This window comes from Nansenia antarctica (genome assembly GCF_963989245.1).
Source record: "Nansenia antarctica genome assembly, chromosome: 3".
NCBI classification, from domain to species: Eukaryota; Metazoa; Chordata; class Actinopteri; order Argentiniformes; family Microstomatidae; genus Nansenia; species Nansenia antarctica.
In genome coordinates, this window is record NC_137688.1 from 57,594,640 (window position 1) to 57,609,234 (window position 14,595).

At 49.2% G+C, this 14,595-nt stretch overlaps 1 protein-coding gene across 1 annotated transcript in view; it reads left to right on the plus strand.

Annotated features, from left to right (window-relative positions):
• mdn1 (midasin AAA ATPase 1) overlaps positions 1-14,595 on the plus strand; it is a 47,554-nt gene that overhangs the window by 28,956 nt on the left and 4,003 nt on the right. The window contains exons 61-92 of the mRNA XM_080527704.1: positions 175-562; positions 684-796; positions 923-1,592; positions 1,785-1,946; positions 2,068-2,344; positions 2,576-2,814; positions 4,238-4,333; positions 4,715-4,809; positions 4,994-5,118; positions 5,211-5,366; positions 5,504-5,613; positions 5,735-5,808; positions 5,922-6,105; positions 6,291-6,444; positions 6,761-6,907; positions 7,038-7,164; positions 7,763-7,868; positions 8,353-8,468; positions 8,663-9,067; positions 9,192-9,421; positions 9,536-9,673; positions 9,907-10,085; positions 10,864-11,025; positions 11,254-11,527; positions 11,623-11,801; positions 12,385-12,516; positions 12,640-12,784; positions 12,931-13,238; positions 13,351-13,509; positions 13,634-13,735; positions 13,869-14,070; positions 14,224-14,391. Coding sequence (XP_080383830.1) covers positions 175-562; positions 684-796; positions 923-1,592; positions 1,785-1,946; positions 2,068-2,344; positions 2,576-2,814; positions 4,238-4,333; positions 4,715-4,809; positions 4,994-5,118; positions 5,211-5,366; positions 5,504-5,613; positions 5,735-5,808; positions 5,922-6,105; positions 6,291-6,444; positions 6,761-6,907; positions 7,038-7,164; positions 7,763-7,868; positions 8,353-8,468; positions 8,663-9,067; positions 9,192-9,421; positions 9,536-9,673; positions 9,907-10,085; positions 10,864-11,025; positions 11,254-11,527; positions 11,623-11,801; positions 12,385-12,516; positions 12,640-12,784; positions 12,931-13,238; positions 13,351-13,509; positions 13,634-13,735; positions 13,869-14,070; positions 14,224-14,391 — 6,122 coding nt within the window. The remainder of the gene's footprint in view (positions 1-174; positions 563-683; positions 797-922; positions 1,593-1,784; positions 1,947-2,067; positions 2,345-2,575; positions 2,815-4,237; positions 4,334-4,714; positions 4,810-4,993; positions 5,119-5,210; positions 5,367-5,503; positions 5,614-5,734; positions 5,809-5,921; positions 6,106-6,290; positions 6,445-6,760; positions 6,908-7,037; positions 7,165-7,762; positions 7,869-8,352; positions 8,469-8,662; positions 9,068-9,191; positions 9,422-9,535; positions 9,674-9,906; positions 10,086-10,863; positions 11,026-11,253; positions 11,528-11,622; positions 11,802-12,384; positions 12,517-12,639; positions 12,785-12,930; positions 13,239-13,350; positions 13,510-13,633; positions 13,736-13,868; positions 14,071-14,223; positions 14,392-14,595) is intronic.

The window sequence follows — 14,595 nt, forward strand, 5'->3', positions numbered from 1 at the left end:
TCTCTATCACAATAAAAAAAAAAAATGAGTGGGACTGCCCACTAAAAAAATAAAATAAAGATCAATTATCTTGAGGCTTGTACTGTGCTGTAGGGAGGCCCTTAGGCTTTGACTGTTTTCTTTGTCATTGTAGCTGTAGTTTGTGACTGAGTGTCCCTCTCTCTGCCCTCTCAGGACTACTGACTGCAGGCTGCAGGGTGTGGTCCTGCGCAGGCAGCTGCAGTCTCTGGCTGACCTGCTGCCCCCGGGACTGCAGGAGGGCTACGCCGAGAGCTGTGAGAGTCTGGTGGAGGACCGGGACCCTGCGGTGGCCGCCCAGGAGGTCCAGACCGCCCTCAGAGACTTCCTGACCCCCAGCCTGCTCCCTGAGGGCCTCCTGGACTCCTTGCTCACCTGCCTGCAGCAGTACGTCCAGAACAGGGCCCAGGGCTCCGGTCAGCTGGTCCGCTCCGGCGTGTTCTGGGTCAACATGGGCCTGCTGCAGATCAAAGTGTGGACCCCGCAGACCATCTTTGACCCGGCCGTGAAGAGAGCCTACAAGCTCAACTATGCTCAGGAGGAGGTGGGGTCACTTTCAGTTTTTCATGACAAAATATGACTAACTTAAAAGGTCCTGTTTTATTTCCTGTTCGGGTTTAGATCCATATGTGACGACGGCCTGTGTATTTGCCTCTCTTTCACAGCTGGCTTTGCTGCAGGAGGAGTGGAGAGGCCGCAGCCTGTCTTCTCAACTGGTGACAGGTGCAGAGCTGGAGGAGAGCAGCACCACCGACGGCTTCCAGCATCCTCGCATCAGGTGAGTCACCTCTCCGTTTCGCTCAATAGGATGACGTCTCTGATCTGGAACAAGAAACGTGCATTTGGTTTTATTTCTGTACGTTTTTTTGAGAAGATCAAACTGGTTGTCTCCGGTTGGCTGTAGGTACCTGTGGATCCGAATGCAACAGGTGAAGGAGCAGATAGCAGAGCTCTCCAGGAAGCAGGCCTGTCGGCCCAGCGAGCCCCAGTACGGGAGACTCTTCCAGGAGCTCCAGCACTACCTCTGTAGCATCGGCCAGCCGGCCGCCATCGAGGACCTTCTGTCCCACCTGCTGAAGGCCCACCAGGGGACTGGGCCCAAATCCAAGTCGGGGACTCAGGGCCTGCTGAAGGAGGAAGCCGTGTGGCAGACCTCCCAGCACCGCTTCGCCCAGAGGTTGGCGGAAGAGTACCCGCTCTACCCAGACGTGGTGGGGCCGCTGCGGACCGCCATCTTCCAGCTCAGGCACGGCATGAGGCTGGTGGCGTCCCAAGTGTCCTCCTCCCTCACCACCCTGCCCGGCCTGCCCAAGCTGGTGACCTGCCTGCTGGCCTTCCCTTCCCTGTCCCCCAGCCTGCCGTCCTACCTGGCCAGAGCAGACTACCTGTGCTCTAAAGCCTGCATGGACATCCTGCGGGGCCTGGGGAAGCTCTTACCCCAGCAGGACCCTGAGCACGTGGTCCCAGAGGCGTCAACGTTACTGCTGAACTCTCTCCTGTATGTGCAGTGCCACGCTCTGTCCACAGGCCAGCTCAGCCAGGACACACGCAAGCTCTTCAGACACATCTGTCAGGTGGGTTGTTGTAAAAATGTCTGTAGCATCGGAGGTCAATGAGAGAGGTCAGCTTTTTTGGGAGTAGCGGTTTGTTTTTTAAGTTTAGTTTGACTGTCAATCAATAGGATCATATCACAAGACGGACCTATGGGTTTCATGGTACCTAATGGTGGTACCTAACGCTGTGTTATGTAACGTGATATTCTCCAGGCTCTGGTGAACGAATGGGATGAGCAGGAGCAACGCAAGCAGGAGAAGGAGAAGCTGGAGGCCAGCCTGTACCGCAACCGCAGTCGACTCCACGGGACAGGCCTTAGCGAGGACGAGCAAGAGGAGAGAGACTTCAGGCGCTGCTTTCCCCAGTTCAACAAGGTATTAGCGTCATCAAATTCATCCTCCCGATATGATCTCACTTCCAATGACCCACAGTCAATCCAGCTGGCTTTGCCACCGTAAGTCACCCCTCTGCTCTCTCTCTTGTTTCGCCGCTCAGGACTTTGCTGACATCACTGCTGAGCCCACTCTGGAGGGACCGGCAGACTCGGAGCTCGTGGAGGAAGTGGCCGAGGAGCCCAGCGAGGGCAGCTTGCTCTCTAATGCCTGTATGAACACCGTGGTGCAGGTCCATCAGCGCCTCAGTCTGGGCTACTCCCAGTCACTGTGGTACCGAAGCACCGCTCCAGTCAACCACAGCAAGGATCACATCAGAGCTCTGATCTCCTCCTATCAGATGACAGCCCCTGTGATGTCACGGTTCTATCATCTAATGGGTGGGTCCTTCTAGTCATGTCATATCTGTATTTAATTATTTGAACAATTCAACAGAACATTAAGATGTTGCATTGTACCTCACGGTCAGGGGTCTCTCTATCAATTCAAATACATTTTTAACAAGAGTAAGGAAGGTTGCAGAACGTGAATTGGAAGGGACTGGTGTTTAGATTGCAGATTGTAGATTGTAATGGTGTGCTATACGGACTGTTCCCATGTGTGAATCTCAGACTCTGAGATGGACCAGCAGCTGACCGGGACCCAGCTGCTCCTCAGCTCCCTCCTCCAGAACACGGTGCAGGGTACGGGAGGGGCTGACGGCCTGCTCGTCCAACCAGACGGGCCACACGACTTCTACCAGCAGCCTAACATGAGCGAGGCCCGCCTCTGCCTGCCCGTGTTGGAGCAGCTGACCCTGGCTGTCAGACAGAGGCTGGAGGAGTGGCCAGACCACCCTGCACTGGTCCAGGTAAGACTCTATTAGAGACGTCATAGAGACTGGGGTTATTGTATTGGAACTCCATCGTATTTGGGTTACAACGTTTCCCAATCACATCCACAGGTACTGGATCACAGGTTTTCCTTGAATAAGGGCTGTTTCAAGTGAGCGTTCATTTTGTTCTGTTGTCACCATCATCGACCGCATCGAGCGTCTACATCAGGGGTCACCAACTATATTTGTACAAGGGTCAGAATTTTTCTAAGCATACACTGTGGGGGCCGGACTTATGTATATTTATTTATTTTATTTCGGCATAATTAGCATATTATTGTTTAATATTTTAACTTTCTTGCAAAATGTATGTTATTAATGGCTTATCAGTGTTAACAGACTCCTGACACCTATACTGCAGCCAGCCACCAGGGGGCGATCAAGATATTTTGGCTTCACTTCATTGTAATAATTTTCAAGCAAAGTGTCACTCTCATAGAGAGAACCTGAAGCGTAAAATTGACGTGGAAAAACGCAGCTTTAATGAGGAATGGACTGACAAGTACGCATTCATCTTGCCAACATTTAGTAACGCAAAACCTGTATGCCTCATCTGCACTGAAACAGTAGCTGATGAAAAACAATACAATCTTCGCCGTTACAATTATACAAGGCGTGCAGCTTTCAGAGAATCATACCATGAGAAGTCATATCCTGAGACCCATCGCAGAATAATTGCAAACTTAAAAGCTGGATATGGACATGCCAGTGGAATTATTAGCAGAACGTTATCTGAACGAGAGGGCAACTAGTGCATCTCTCCGGGCTGTATGGGTTCTACAAGCATAACAAGCCATTTACCTCAGTCATTTTTTGACTGAGAAGTTAGTTGTTATTTAAGTCACTGTAATGTGCATGTGAAAAAATAGCCTATAACACGAAATGTTAAACAAGAGCATGTGAAAAAAAACACGAAATGTTAAATGAGAGCTATGAGTTTGTCCCCATTCTTGCATGCGAATAGGCGCTACGTCTGCCGCATTCCAATTCCAATTAGTTTCAGCTTTGCTACTATACTATACTATTATATACTAGTATACTATACTACTATACGGCTATTTAGAAGCAAGGTTGGAGATTTGTGAATGAGTTCGGTCTGAATCCTTCTGCATTGGTAGAACCAACCAGAGAGAGTCAGAGCGTCCACGTGACTGCCTCTAGTCCAATCAAATTACTTGGTTCCATGATGACGTTGAATCCAGTCTGCACTCCGACGAATTTACGAACGCAGCCTATATGTTCTAAACGGTATTTCCGTCCTCACATTTTCTGAATTCATTAATATTAAAAAAACACAAATATTCCACGGGCCCGATGGGAAGCTTTGGTGGGCCGCATCTGGCCCGCGGGCCGCCTGTTGGTGATCCATGGTCTACATGTTCTGTGTGCTCTGTTCCAGCTCACTGTGGTGATGGAGAGGATCATGGCCTTCAGTCTGGCCAGCCCACTAGCCAAATTCCTCAACGGCCTGGAGATCCTGCTGAGCAAAGCACAGGTGAGTACCTGCAGTTGCTCTCTCCCTCGTCTTCACCGTTAGATATTATTTGTACAGTGTATATTTACTATACTGCTATACTACTGTATGTCCTCACCTTGGGGCGGCTGTGGCGCAGGAGGTAGAGCCGCCGTCTAATGATCAATGATCTAATGAGCAAGGTTGGCAGATCGGCGGTTCGAGCCCCCGGCTGGCCACGTGTCGAAGTGTCCTTGGGCAAGACACTGAACCCCAAATTGCTCCCAGTGAGCGGGCCGGCGCCTTGCCGCCATTGGTGTGTGTGAATGGGTGAATGAGAGGCCGTTGTAAAGCGCTTTGGATAAAGGCGCTATATAAGTCAGTCCATTTACCATTTACCTTGCTCTCCCTCCCCCCCCTTAGGACTGGGAGAACAACGCCAGCCGCACGGTCTCTCTACGGAAGGAGCTCGAGGCCGTCACTCAGCTCATCATCCAGTGGCGCAAACTGGAGCTCAAGTAAGTTCACTGTGAAAGAGTAGGCTTGGTCTCTCCTCGTAGTAATAAATTACTATTGGGTGTTTCTCTTGATTATGGTCAGCATGGCGTTTGGAGGAAAATAATTTGGAATACATAGACATGCTACCCATTAGGCTATTTGACATTCACCATTCTCTCTCTTTTTTTTTTTTTTTTTTATTAGCTGTTGGTCCAGCAGCCTGGACAATGCGTTGAAACGCCACACAGAGAGATCCACCAAGCACTGGTTCTCTCTCTACCAGCTGATTGAGAGGTACCTGGAGGAGCAACGGATGGACACCAATTCAGGTACCCTCCCTCCAGATAACGATGATGGTCATGTGGAGATGTTTATGCTATTTGATTCTGTCTCAACTCCCCATCTTTTCCTGGCTCTCCAGCAGAGGGTGACGAGGAGCGTCTGTCCCTGTCCTCGGTGTCTTCCACCCTCCAGGGCTTCATGGAGGGCTCTTCCCTGGGGCAGTTCCATACCCGCCTGACCATGCTGCTCAGCTTCCACTGCCACCTCCTATTGGCCCCCAGCCAGCAGGGACAAGGTGGGTCATAGGATCTCATCCTATATGGGATTCACAGAATTAGACCTGTATTTGGGCTCTGTACTAAGACAGTTACTCCTCCTCCATTGAGGTTTTCTGTATGTAGTTCTGAAGAGTGATAGTTCCTTCTTTCGCAGAGCCTCTATGCTGTCTCCTTTGGAACCTGCACAAATACTACACCCAGTTCTCAGAGGGGATTCAGACCAAAGTCACTCAACTCCGACAACCCATTGAGAAGGAGCTCAAGGTTAGTTGGCAGATGTTTCGTAAAGGATCTTTATCCACCAACTTTCGTGTTTTAAATGTTTTACACATAGATGCCAGTGTCAATACACATCCTGATGATATGCATCTTGATCCTTTTTCAGGGCTTTGTGAAGATCTCCAGGTGGAATGATGTCAGTTTCTGGTCCATAAAACAGTCAGTGGACAAAACCCATCGGTAAGCTTTTCCACAACAACAAAAACATCCTTAATGCTCTCAAATGATGGCAGTTGCATGAATCTCATCTTAGCTTGATATTACAATGGGCTGTCACTCTTCTTGTTGCCCAGTACCCTCTTCAAGTTTGTCAAGAAGTTTGAGGCAGCCCTGAGTGGTCCCTGTGCCCCGGCGCTAGTGGAGCAGGGCAGCAACGCCAGCATGGACAGTGTTGACGCCAACCCAGAGGAAACACCCCTGCACAGGGTCCACCGAGCGCTGAAGAGCGCCCTCCCAGGCAGGGGTAGGGACTTACAGGTACAGCGCAGCCCTTCATCAGCTACGATCAGAAATGTATGACTTTGAACGTGTGGTGTCAATGTGAATAGTCATAATGTAACGTTTTTTTGGTTGCGCTGTATTCATATTCAACGATAAGCTCCTCCGAGACTTGGTCGGTGTGTCTATACTGGTCTGACCGTTAGCGGCGGCGTGTATTTCAGAGCGAAGCCCCAGAGGGAGGTCCTGTCGGCGTGGAGCCCTCGTCCCTGCAGGGCCGTCTGCCCCTCCTCACCAGGAAGATGAGGAAGATGTGTGTGGAGCTGGTGAAAAAGGGCCCTCTGCCTGAGCTCTCGGAGGATCTGGACGTGTTCACTGGTACGAGCAGACCAACTAATCTAGTTCCTCATAGGACAAGTTGCTGTTGTCTCACACAAGGATGTATGAATGAATGAATGAATGAATCTTTATTTCAAACATGATTTAAAATAATAAATAACAAATAACTAATATGTAGTACAGTCCTATCAATTGTTTGAAAAGGAGTAGGAAGAAGCCTAGGCTTATCCTGTCCTACCCCTGTTTATGTAGGGCATGAACCGACTCATGAAAGCCCTTATTATGGATGATAATGACCGACGACATCATCCCTTGTTTGCTCTGACTGGATGAGATTCGTGTCTTGTGTTTTCAGGTGAGATCATCAGCAACGTGCGTGACCTCCAGAGCCTCACCGTCGACATGAAAGCTGAGAAAGAGAAGCAGAAGTCGGAGATCAAACACATCCTCCAGCAGAAACAGAGGGCCCTCTCGGATCTCTTCAAGATGCTGGCTGAGATCGGTGAGCCCTCCCTATGGAATCAGTACACCCAAGTATTTTTTCTCAGGGAGTATAAGAATGCACTTAGATTTTTCGGGGTAGCCAGGTTCCAGCTGACAGAAGTGATGACAGTGATGCTCTCTGTCTGCAGGCCTGTCGTACCGTAAAGGGTTAAACTGGAGCAGGACAGCGAACCCAGAGGAGACCTTTTGCCTGCAGCCTCTGGAGCTGACCACGGCTCTGTCTGCAGTCAGGACACAGGAGCAGGCCGAGAATACGTAAGGCTCACCCACAGGGTTCCCACGGGTCCTTGAACTCCTTGAAAGTTTGTGAATTTGAGGGAAAAAAAATCAAGGCCGTAAACGTTTTTGAAAATAGAAATGGGTCATTGAAAGTGCTTGAATTCCCCTCTCTCTCTCTAAAAAAAATCTATATATTCAAAAAAGTGTTTTACGTAATTATAGTAGATAAGTCTCTGTATTGCTTAACTTAAACACAGTAACTTTACACATATTTCACAATATATTGTTTTGCTGTGCTGTGGTATAAAAGGCAAGAGACCATCTTGTGTTCAAGCCTCTACATTCAAAAGCCTCTCTTTTTAATTGTTGTCTGTGAGCGGATAGTTCCTATTATATCAATTCTCATCTAGATCTGCCTCAAACTATGTGTTGGGTCCTTGAATTTGAGGGAATTGAGACTTGATAGTCCTTGAAAAGTGCTTGAATTTGATGTTTCAGAAGGTGTGGGAACCCTGCACCCTACACCCACCACCTGCCACACAAACACAGCCACACCCAACGAGGGTTCGCAATGTAATAGTAGTTGATACCACTGTATTGTGATGGACTAATGTTTGACCTCTTTCCGTTGCAGGCTGTTTACTGAGATGACAGCCGCATGGGATGGGTGTCAGAAGTATTTCTACCGCTCGTGGGCACGACGAACAACCATGCAGACTGCACTCCAGAGTGCCGCCAAGGTGAGAGACACTTCAACTTCTTCTTTGGCGTATGGGTTGTTGTTTCCTCTCCACTTCACCAGGCTCGGGGCAGAGGGGCTACCCGTTTACCACCTCGAGACCTGGTTGAGGGGCTCACCCGGGCTATATTTCTGGACACCCCTCCAGAAGCCACGTCATCGTCTCGTCATCTAATACCGACAGACCATGCATCCCGTTGGGTGGGTGGTACACCGGGCAATCCAGGATAGCATGGTCTGCGGTTTGGTCCTCTGCGCCACACTCGCACAACGCATTTGGGGCCAAGCCCCATCAACACCACTTATTAACTGACTGGACTGAATGGCTCCATGTGCGTATGCGTGCGTGCGTGTGTGCTTGCGTGCCACGCATGTTTGATGTTTACCTTGTCCTGTCTGTCCAGAGCACACCCTTCCCGGATGAGAGCATCACTGTTTCCCCACCCCTGCTGCCCGGCGTAAACGCCGTCTTTGTTGTGTTTCAGGAGCTGGGACTAGGGAACATCGAGCGTTGCCGCGGCTTCTCCTCTCACCTGTTCAAGCTGCTGCTCAGACAGAGGCGCCGCCTGGCCAAGCTCACAGAGCAGTGGGTCCACCTCAGGTAAAATCTCCAAACTTAAGTGTTTAACCATTATGGTATTTCACTTCAGTTATCCATCTGTGACAAAGAAATATTTGCCAACCCCGCTAGGATATTCTGTACTCTTGTCTGGAGTTGTTCTCAAAACGTTTTTTTTTTGCTTGTGTCCTGTCTCTCTCTCTCTCTCTCTTTCACACAAACACACACACACACAGGAGGCTAACAACCAGTGTCCAGGGTATCCAGGCCCACCTCCAGAGGGACAGCGAGGACGCCGGCGGGCTGCCTCCCCAGACTTCTCTCCAGGGCTGGGTGACCAGAGCACAGGCCCTGGCCGCCCAGTGTGCCACCTGCCTGCAGCAGCTGTCCTGGGTGCTGCAGTGCTGCCCAGAGGGCCTCCAGCAGTCCGAGGGGACAGGAGGACAGAGGGAGCCCACTCTGAGGTGCTCCTCTCCCCTGGCCACACAGAGCCAACCCCCCGGATGTCTGATGAGGAGGGGAGACCCCGCCTGGTGCCAGCTGAGTCAGTGTGTGACGGCCCTGTTGAGCCAGACTAAGACCTTTAACGAGGAGATGTACGCTGTGGCACAGCAGTCTACGCAGGGAGCGTTACACACCTGGTGAGGAACACAATACATCAGCAATACCAGGGCCAAATAGCTTTTCAGGGCTTTGATCGATATGACTTTGATCGATCTGCGCATTGATGCTCATTGCTAAGCCCCCTACTCTCATTCTCCTCAGGAACCACTTTGCCCTGTGCTGTTCTGGCTTTGACCAGCTGGGAGCTGTGGCGGCACAGATGCCCGCCATGGAGCAACTCTTCACCGCAGCTGTCACGCGCGAGCGCACTGCAGATACCCGGCCTTGCCTGATCCGGGGCCTGCAGTTTGTACGAGGGGAGGTGGAGGCCAGCCTCACAGAGTTCACCACCTGGAAGACCCAGCTGCTCTCACTGGGCTACGAACACACCGGTGAGAACAGACCTATATATTATGTTAACCTATGATATCAATCCTATAGGGCAGGAGAGCTGAAACAACGGTATTTTACACTGGTTCTCAAATCTTCCCCCTTTCCTGACCCAGGTCATCAGCAGGCGTTCCGCACCGAGTTCTCTGCGGAGCTGGAGAAGACAATCAACACTGTGCTGTGTGCAGTCCAGACCCTGGTGAAGAGGAAGGAGGACAAGCAGGAGGGAGACCAACAGCCAGACACCAAAAAAGGTGAGGACTCAAACCTGTTGACTGGTGAGGTTAATAACCACCTGTGTTTGTGTATTTTGTGCTTGAGTACGCTGTGGAAAGTAAGTTAATGTAACTAGCTGAGACAAGAAATATATATATACTAAATATATATATATATATATTTAAATAAATCAGTAGTCATGGTTTTCTAAGAAGTCAGTCAGATGTGATGATGGTGGTGGTCATTGTTTGTTGAATCTATTCCGTCGCAGAGAGCGAGGAGGAGCCACAAGAGGACCTACTGAAGCCTGGTCACCTGAGCCGTCTGCTGGAGGAGGAGCTGGAGGCCGAGGTGGCGTCTCTGTCTCTGGGGGAGGTCAGCGGGGGGCTGGAGCAGCTTCTGGAGAGACTCCGGACACACAGAGACACCTGCCCACCTCAGCAGCTCCAGGTACACATCTACTGCACAGCCCTTTGGTAGCAGCCCTTGTATAGAAATTCTCGATAGACACGATAACATACTTTATAGTATAACAACGATTTACACAACTTTTGTCAGTAATGTGATGAGTTCATAATTTTCCTCCAGAAGTTCCTGGAATGACGGGTGTCCTGTGGCTTACATTTAACATTTTGGGCATTTAGCAGACGCCTTATTCCAAAGCGACTTACAATCAATACATTTGACTAAGCAAGTGAATCATCAATCCATCAGTCGTAGCAGGAAGAGTAATCTAGCTCAGGCCCGGGGTCATTGGCAGACTCAGTGATAGAAGAAGAACGTTATTTTTTTTCTTTTTACATATATCGAGGGCCGAAGAACATAACCTCCTATCTGAAAATTTTACTTTTTTGGGAAAACACAAAAAACTGTTGTTTTCTTGTAGAATGCTATTTTTTAAGGATACCCCTATACAATGGTATCCTTAAAAAATAACTGTGTTGTTTTCTTGTAGAATGCTATTTTTTTTTTTAAAATAGCATTCTACAAGGGAAAAAAAAAAAAAGTGAATTTTTCAGATAGGAGGTTATGTTCTTCGGCCCTCGATATATATATATATACGGTATATAGACACTGGAGAACAGAGAAACAGTACAAGGGGGGCAGTAGAAGTCATACGGAACACAGTAAAGGGGAAAAGGTTCACATGTCTTTGTTTTAATCTGCCCTTGTTCCCCTGCCTTTGCCCGGTTATTGAGCCGTTCTTGTCCCGTGTGTATGTGCCCAGGAGCTGAGTGAGGCGTGTCAGCTGCTGGTGCGTCTGGAGCCTTTGCTGGGGGTGTACTCTGAGCTGGTGCGCTACTATCTGGCCGTGTCACTAGGAGCCCACAGAAGCACTGGGAAACTGCTCTCGGTCCTGGCTAGCGTCTTCACTGAGCTTGCTCAAAAGGTACTGTTGTTGTTGCTTGTACCACACCACCTCTTCTGCTGGACCATGTTACTTCTGCATCTATCTCTTTCGAAACCACAAGTGAATACTGGATACAATGATTGGTGAACGATTTTAGAATTCCCTAGAATAATCTGGTGGTTTCAATACCGATATCTCTATGGTTTTAGGGGGGAAACCTTCACAGTCGCGCACATGCTTTGATGATTCTGTTGTTTTCCTCTGCAGGGCTTCTGCCTACCCCAGGAGCTGATGGGAGGAGAGGGGGAGGGGGCCACAGAGTTCCATGACTATGAGGGCGGTGGCATCGGAGAGGGAGAGGGCCAAAAAGACGTCAGTGACAAGATCGAGAACGAAGATCAGGTTGAGGACACTTTCCAGGAAGGACAGGACAAGAAAGAGGAGGAGCAGGACAAGAGGGACATCAAGGAGGAGGACAACGCCATTGAGATGTCGGACGACTTCGAAGGACAAATGCATGATGGGGAGGATCGAGAGCCAGGTGGGTTGACCTCATGAAATCCTGGTGGTGGGAGTGAGAATGTTCACCTGATCTCATCTCATGTCTCAAACATGCACTTGTGTGTACTTGTGTAGGTGAGGATGATGAAGAGGAGTCAGAGAAAGAGGATGAGGACGAGTTGGATAAGAAGATGGGCGACCTGGGCGAGGGCCAGACGGACACCCTGGATGAGAGGATGTGGGGGGATGATGAGGAGGATGAAGACCAGGAGGGCAGTGACAAGGAGGAAGAGTCCGGCCAGGGAATGGACCAGGTATGTAGAGGATACATGAGAAACTGTCCCAACAGACATTGCATTCAATGTTTGCTCCAGCATTATATATACTGGTTGTCCTTTTTGGGACCAGTCAGCAGCTTTTTCCTATATAATTTCCTTTTTTTTTAAATTATACACTGAACAAAAATATAAACGCTTTTGTTTTTGCAAAAATTTGGCATGAGTTGAAGACTAGTCTATGTACTCAAAATGCCTATTTCTCTCAAATTCTGTTCACAAATGTGTTCAAATCTGTGTTAGTGAACACTTTGCCGAGATAATCCATCCACCTGACTTCACATTTTAGAGTGGCCTTTTATTGTGACTAGCCTAAGGCACACCTGTGCAATAATCATGCTGTCTAATCAGCATCTTGATATGCCATACCTGTCAGGTGGATGCATTATCTCGGCAAAGGAGAAGTGCTCACTAACACAGATTTAAACACATTTGTGATTTTTCTTTTCAGAGAAATAGGCCTTTTGTGTACATAGAAGAAGTCTTAGGTCTTTGATTTCAACTCATGATTTTCAACTCTTTATATTTCTGTTGAGTGTAATTGTGATTTAATTTGTTTTAGGGAGAGTCAGAACTGGTAGCCAAGGATGACAACTTGGAGGCAGCAGACCCCAACAAAGATGACAAGACGAAAAGCCAGGACAAAGACGAACTGGACAACGAGGAGGACAAGATCAATGAACAAGGGGACGAGGTACCGTCTTACTGAAATAAAAAGCACAGATCTCAAACTGAATATTTTATATTATAGGTTGTTATGTTCCATGTTTTTATCATATGTCGTATAGGAGTGACGGTTGTTGTTTCTGTGTTTTAGCGGGAGTTTGACGAGAACGAGACGGACCCCTACCATGGGAAACAGGAACAGAAGCCCAACCCAGAGGCCATGGACCTGCCTGAGGACCTCAACCTGGACGACGAAGACGATAAGGACGGAGACGAGGGAGAGGGAGAGGGAGTCGGTGAGGCCTCAGAAGTCAAGGATTTAGGGGGTCGGGAGAGTAGGAGAACACGGGGAAGACACAACAGAGCCTGTTATGAATATACTGTTTTTTAATTATTATTATTATTATCTTTTTTTAAATTATTATTTTGATTGCCCCTCCAGAGGAAAACCCCTTTGACATAGACGAGAAACCCATGGACCTGGATGAGAAGGAGGGAGGAGAGAAAGAGGGAGAGGAGGAGGAGGGACCTGAAGAAATGGCTGAGGACCAGCCAGATCAACCAGGTGAGGAAGACGGCAAGGAACCGAAAACGGAAGAAGAAGAAGAAGAGGGAGGGGGAGGTCAAACGGAGGAGGACAAGGGGTTGGCTGAAAAAGAGGAGGAGGAGGAGGAGGAGAAGGATAAAGGACAGGAGGCAGGAAAAGAGGAGGACCTAGCAATCCCTGACGACAAAGGCCAGAAACCAAAGGTACGTTGCTAGTCAACTCCTGCTCTCACTTTACCACCACAAAACCGCCGATCTAGGTGCATTTGGGTGCTTGAGTTTTTAACGATCATTTTTCTTCATTGCCTACTTACAGGAGGAGGAAGAGGATGGAGCCGATGAGGATGAAGAACAGCCCGAGTCAGTGGAGAGGAAGGAGCACAACACAGACGGTCAAACCGGAGAGGAGAACCTACAGAGCGAGACGGCCGTGGAGTTGGCAGGGGAAGCGTCTGAGAAAGACCAAGCTAAAGAGGTGATGTTACAACCATCATACCACCCCTCCCACACACCCACACACCATGGCTGTATAGAGCAGCCCACACAGATGTTAGATTAGGCAGGCATCTCGCTTGACTTCTGTTTGGTTTGTCTGACAGGAGCACGGCAGCGGAGCGGCTGATGCCAGCCAATCAGAGGGGCACGACTCAAAGCTGATGGCAAGAATGTCCTCCCAGAAACAAAGCCGGAGCAAAACACAGGTACGTTTGATCAGCAAAGCTCTACTGTGTGGTCACAGATGGTTTTACACACGAAAGAGACGTTTTCAATGTACAATTTTGTAATGAGTGTTTTAAGACCGCTACATATGAAACCCCGTCTTGTCCGTTACAGAGCTTCAAGAGGAAACCCGGGCAGGCGGACAACGAGCGGTCGACGGGAGACTACAACGAGCGCATCAACAAGCGCCTGCGCACGGTGGAGAGCACTCAGAAAGAGAAAACGCAGGAGAACAGTCAGACACAGGCCCAGCAGGAGTCAGACCTGTACGAACACATCAAACAGGGAGAGACGACCTACGACGCCCAGACCTACGGTGAGCCTATATGACGTGCACCGCATACCGCAGTGTTCATACAGCCCATTTAAAGATCGGGTTAGACGATGTATAATCCAATATATGTAGCCTTCCTCCTCAAGTAAGTGGCGTCACACAGCACTATGGGCTCCCTCTCTCCTTTGTTGACAGATGTCGCTAGTGCAGAGCAACAGAAACCAGAGGGAGCCCCACAAAAGCAGGACCAAGAGGACGAGGACGTTGCCATGGAGACTGATGAGCAGGAGGAGGACCTGAAGGCTGTTGAGGCCCAGGAGTTGAAGCCAGAGCAGCTGGACTCTACCAAAGCATCGCAAAAAGGTGCTACGTCTATCCCACCTCCCACAGCTGTAGTGTGTTTGAGTCAGAGAGAGTGTGTGTGTCATTTTGCTTCTTGTCCCTAAGGTCAGCTGAGGCTAATCAGCTAATCATTCCAAGAGTGAAAACAAAACACGATGCAGCAGCTTTCAGTCACGCTGCTGCATGCTCCTGGAACAAACTCCCTGAAGAAATCAAACAGGCCCA